Source organism: Macrobrachium nipponense, chromosome 16, assembly GCF_015104395.2.
Source record: "Macrobrachium nipponense isolate FS-2020 chromosome 16, ASM1510439v2, whole genome shotgun sequence".
Lineage (NCBI taxonomy): Eukaryota > Metazoa > Arthropoda > Malacostraca > Decapoda > Palaemonidae > Macrobrachium > Macrobrachium nipponense.
Window position 1 is genome coordinate 8208572 of NC_087209.1, and position 6000 is coordinate 8214571.

The 6000-nt window shown below is 43.7% G+C and overlaps 1 protein-coding gene across 1 annotated transcript in view; it reads left to right on the forward strand.

The window, feature by feature from the left end:
• Positions 1–5937, forward strand: part of LOC135195259 (uncharacterized) — a 28257-nt gene extending 22320 nt beyond the window's left edge. The window contains exon 2 of the mRNA XM_064221519.1: positions 5002–5937. Coding sequence (XP_064077589.1) covers positions 5008–5937 — 930 coding nt within the window. The 5' untranslated portion in view covers positions 5002–5007. The remainder of the gene's footprint in view (positions 1–5001) is intronic.
• The last annotated feature ends 63 nt before the right edge of the window (positions 5938–6000 follow it).

Genomic DNA, 6000 nt, shown 5'->3' on the forward strand with positions numbered 1-6000 from the left:
ACCGACCATTTCAATGAAGAGGGCTTTGCAGTCGGTCGGGAATTGGCTTAAAACCAAGGAGGAGGCGGGGAAGACTGTGTTTACCTGTCCTCCTTCCAGGCTATCAGGGAAGAGAGGGATTTAGGTATAGCACAGGAGAATCTATGGGACTTTCTCTTCCCTCATCTGCTGAAGCGGGACTTCTCGACCTTGGTGGATTCGGCAAGGAGGCATGCACTTCAATCGGCTAAACAAGATGGACAATGTCTGAAATGGACCATCTCCTCAAGGGAATATTCCATGTCTTGGAAGTTTTTAACTTCCCTAGATTGGTCCTTGGGGCTTTGGCCAACAAAACTCAAGACCCTCAGTTTTTGGAACCAGAAGTCTTGCATAGTGTTTTGGCATGCATGGACAAGGCAGTGCAGGACGGATCGGCTGAAGTGGCATCCTTGTTCGGGACAGGAGTGTTAAAGAAGAGGGCTGTCTTTGGTTCTTTTCTTACCAAAGCAGTCTCTCCAGTACAGAGGGCTTCTCTTTTATACGCCCCTCTGTCTAAACAGCTGTTTCCTTCTCAGTTGGTAAAGGACATTTCCCATACGCTTACTGAGAAGGCAACACAGGATTTGCTGGTACATTCTGCTAAGAAGCCTAGGCCAGCTGCTTCTGTCTCGAAGAGGGAGCCAACACCTGCCCAACAGCCCTTTCGAGGTAGAGCTTTTAGCCGAGCCCCAAGGAAGAGAGGAGGAGAGAAAAGAGGAAGATCTTCCATTAGAGTTCCAAAGAAGAACGCAAAATGAGATTCCAGTCCTCCAATCACCAGTAGGGGCCAGACTTCTGGGATTCTCGGAAGCATGGGCTTCAATGAAAGCAGATTCTTGGTCCCTGCAAGTGCTGAGGATAGGATACCTCATCCCCTTCAAGAACATACCTCCATTGACGACGACTCCGAGGGAGCTGTCAGCGAGATACAAAGACCCTGTAAAGAGAGAGATCCTTCTTGGACTGGTGCAGCAAATGTTGGAGAAGGAGGCCATCGAGGTAGTACAGGATCCGCACTCCCGAGGTTTTTACAATCGCCTCATTTTTCTTTTGGCTGCCGAAAGCCTCGGGGGGGTGGAGGCCTGTCCTGGACGTGAGTGCATTGAATCGCTTCGTGGAGAAGACAAAGTTCTCCATGGAGACATCCAACTCGGTTCTCTCTGCTCTCCGTCCAGGAGATTGGATGGTCTCCCTGGACCTGCAAGATGCATACTTTCACGTCCCCCTGCGTCATTTGTCGAAGAAATATCTTCGATTCATGGTGCAGGGAAGGATTTATCAGTTCAGAGCTTTGTGTTTCGGCCTCTCGACGGCTCCTCAGGTGTTTACAGCGTTGATGAGAAACGTAGCAAGATGGCTACATAGAAGGGGGTGAGGATATCTCTTTACCTAGACGATTGGCTTATAAGAGCGCAGACAAGACAAAAGTGCTTGGAGGACTTGGAGATAGCTCTTCAATTGACCAGATCTCTTGGATTGCTCGTAAACCTCGAGAAGTCTCACACAATCCCCAGTCAGACTATCGTCTATCTGGGGATTCGGATGGATTCTCGGGGTTTTCGAGCGTATCCATCCCAGGAAAGAATCTCGAAAGGGTTGGAGAAAATCTCGGTCTTCCTAGAGAAAGAACGAAGCTCAGCGAGGGAATGGCTCAGTCTTCTGGGCACTCTTTCCTCTCTGGAGCAGTTCATCTCTCTAGGGAGACTGAATTTGAGACCCTTGCAGTTCCATCTCAGAAGGAGTTGGAACAGAAGAAAAGGAGATCTTTTGGATACCTTTCCTATAGGAGAGAGTATCAAAAACCACTTACGATGGTGGTTAGGACCACTGAGAAGAAACGAAGGAGTGTCCTTGGCCCTTCAGAACCCTCACCTAGTGTTATTCTCAGACGCTTCGGTCACGGGGTGGGGAGCAAACACTAGGGACGAAGGAATTGTCAGGCAGTTGGACAGAAGAACAGAAGGCCTGGCACATAAATGCAAGGAACTCTTAGCAGTGCACTTAGCACTGCAGTTTTTCGAGAGCGAAGTCAGAGGCGTGGTGGTCCAAGTCAACTCGGACAACACCACGGCTCTGGCTTATATAAGAAAACAAGGGGGGACACTCTTTCTCCCTTTACCAACTAGCAAGGGATCTGTTGATATGGACAGAAGAAAGAGGGATTCGACTCCTGACGAGGTTCGTTCAAGGAGGGAAGAATATAAGAGCAGACAGACTGAGCAGGAAAAAAAAACCCACGGTCCTTCCAACAGAGTGGACCCTTCATTCACAAGTCTGCCAGCAACTATGGTCTCTTTGGGGAGGGGGAAGCCGCAAGTGGACCTGTTTGCAACATTCCTATCCAGGAGGATGGAGAACTTTTGCTCGCTGGGGGACGATCCCAGAGCCCTATCCATAGATGCCATGCTCATGGATTGGGAGGGCATAGAACGCGGTATGTGTTCCCCCATTCAAGATGCTGGGGGAAGTAATGAGAAAGTTTGTGTCCTCGGAGGGAATGAGGATGACATTGATCGCTCCTTATTGGCCTGCAAGAGAATGGTTCACAGAGGTACAGGAATGGATAGTGGACTTCCCCAGATCTCTTCCCGAAAGGACAGATCTGCTCAGACAACCCCACTTCGAGAGGTATCACAAAAATATCCACGCTCTCGCTCTGACTGCCTTTCGACTATCGAAAGATTGGTCAGAGCGAGAGGCTTTTCTCGCGAAGCGGCAAAAGCAATTGCTGGAGCAAGAAGGTCCTCAACCATGCGGATATACCAATCGAAGTGGGAAGTTTTCCGTAGATGGTGTAAGGCGAAGAAGCTGTCCTCCTCGATACCTCTGTGACCAAAATTGCTGATTTTCTTTTGTTTTTACGAGAAGAATAATTCATTTGGCAGTGGTCAACCATTAAAGGTTATAAGAGCATGTTATCAGCTGTGTTCAGGAATAGGGGCCTGAACATAGAGAATAACAAAGATCTGCATGATTTGCTTAGATCATTTGAAACTAAAAAATTAAGAACTTCTCTCGCCCCTAGTTTGGAATCTGGATGTGGTTCTCAAATACCTTATGTCGGAGAGATTTGAACCTCCCGATAAAGCTACTTTCCGGGACTTGACTAGAAAATGCATTTTCTTAATAGCTCTCGCCACTGCGAAAAGAGTGAGTGAGCTGCAAGCGCTTGACTCTAGAGTGGGTTTTAAGAAGGATTCGGCTGTATTGTCCTTTAAACCTTATTTCTAGCAAAAAATGAAAACCTCGAGACCTTGGCCTAGGACTTTGAAGTAAAAGGCCTTTCTCAATTAGTTGGGAATGAAATGAAAGAACTTTATGTCCTGTGAGAACTTTGAAATTTTACCTGCAGAAGAAGAAGCAGTTGCAGGGTTGCAATCAGAGTTTATGGTGTGCAGTTAAAGACCCTAGAAGAGCTATGTCAAAGAAGTGCCATTAGCATTTTTGTTAGGAACATCATAACGGAAGCGCACATGAGCTGTGATAGTGAGGCATATAAGACCTTAAGGGTAAAAGCACACGAAGTACGTGCAGTCGCTACATCATTGTCGTTCAACAAGAACATGTCAATGAAGAACATCTTAGCGGCCACGTATTGGAGATGTAACTCAGTGTTCGCCTCACATTACTTGAAAGAGTGAGAGTGACATATGAGAAATGCTTCTCTCTAGGACCTTATGTATCAGCGGATACAGTGCTGGGGAAGGAGAGAAGACTGATCCTTAATATTAATTTTTGTCCTTATATTTTATATATTGTGATTTTAAAATTATTGGTGTTGAGTTTTTAGGTTGTTTGAAAGGTGTTTGGGGATAACGCCTTTCAATCATATTTACTAATCCACGGTTAGGATCGGGTGATCGGGATCAGTATTTTACTCCTTTATATGCCAAGAGGGCCCCCATAGTATATTGTCATGTAAGTGAATAAGACTCCAGTGACAATTGCCATTAGGTTCTGTTGAGTAAGTGGATAAGACCCCATTGACAGTCCTTTTCAAGAGTTCTCAGCCATAGGGCACACCCTCGCTGAAGCTTTTGAGGCGAAGCAGACTTCTAAGCACAAGCTAAGAAATCTTCCGCCTAAAAACAGGTAGGAACTAGGGTATTATTAATTAACTTGTATTACCTACAACATATGTTGTTTACCTATTAGGTCAGTAATTAGCTGTCTCTTGCCCTCTGCCAAAGGTGCCAATCAGCTAAGTATATATCTGACAGGGAAGTTGAATGTATGAAAATGATATTGTTATTGTACAATAAAGTTTCATACATACTTACCTGGCAGATATATACGATCGTATGGCCCACCCAACCTCCCCTCAGGAGACAGGTGGAAGAGAAAAATCTGGCTTAAAACGGTAATAGTTCCTATTCCTGCCACCCAGCGGCAGGCGGCGGGATCACCTGACCTACCTGTAGTGTGTGCCGCGAAATTTGAATTTCTGTCGGGGACGACGGAGTCTATAGCTAAGTATATATCTGCCAGGTAAGTATGTATGAAACTTTATTGTACAATAACAATATCATTTTTACAAGTTTCAAAAAGCAGACAAGCCATTGCCGAAGGTATCCATATGAAAGTCGAGGGCTTGTATATCTATGAAGAAGGCAAATGGTCCTAAAAATCTGCCATGTTCCAGTGTATTATGAAAGGTGTGAAATGTTTGAAAAAAGTACTAATAAATATATCAACTGAGTTTCTATCTTCTATCCATTTTGAGTTACGATATATCATCAGATATGTATCTCAGTCTTACAAACCATACTTTTGCACAGTAGAGTGCCTGTATGGAGGAACTACTGAGTGGACCTTGCACAGCAGTTTCCATTTAAGAACAATATTTACACACAAGCCCTATGACTGTATAGAAATGTTCTTCAGTGTTCTCATTAAACTGTTTTGTAATATACTGTAAATAAATTCTTGAGAGATTCAAGTGATTTTTGTGAAATCTAATTTGATTACTTATCTGTACAGGTTTCGATGGCACTTCAGACTGACTTAGATTCTTGTTCCTTATGCCTCCGTGATATTGCTCAGCAGCGTCACATCAAGGGAAACGTCTGTCTGAAGTATTCAGGATCATCCACAAGTGAAGTTGTTGCCTATATTGTTGGACAAGAGGTTCCAATACTTTCTATATGTTTTAGGTGTTACAGACTCCTCCTTGGCATTGATTATCATCAGCATGAATTCAAGAGACTGAAAGATTCCATTGTTAAGATTTACTTCGAACGTAATCCACAGGAGAAACCTAGCTCAAGTATTTCTGAAACTGAGTCTTCAGATCCACAGAACCCTAGTGCTGAAGGACAATTATCCAGTCATAGTGATGTTACTCCTTCAGGCAATTCTGTTCAAAATGCCTTCAACATTGAATGCCCTGGATACAGTTTACAGGATGTTGATGTAAATTCTGAAGGAGCCAGAAGAGAAGAAGAATATGATGTAAAAGAAGGTGGAGTTATCAGTTCAGAAGAGAAGAATATCCAAGATACCAACCGAGGAAAGTGTATCTCAGTAAGATCATCCAGAAGGAGTAAAAAAGAGAAGAAACTGTGTGATTTTGAGTATTATACTGATGTTTCAAAAGATGACAGCAAAACGTTGGAGCCTCAGAATACTGAAGTTACATGCACTGAAAGTGATGCATTAGTCAATGAGGATACTGAAAAAAATTATTGCACTCTTTGTTCTAAAGACTTTGCTATAAGAAAAGACTATCTCAGTCACTCTTGTTTGAAAATCGTTGGAAAGAGGGTCACACTTAAATGCAAAGGCTGCCAGATGCCATTTTCTGTTAGACAGCATTACATGAAACACATTGACCATTGCTATAAAAATGTTCCTGTAAAATGTCATCTTTGTATGGTAAGTCTTATTCTTTTATTGCACCTTTGTTGTACTGTATAGCATGTACGTATTTACTGCTTGTTCCTTGGAATGCCAGTCTGTGGTTATTGTACTTGCATCCAA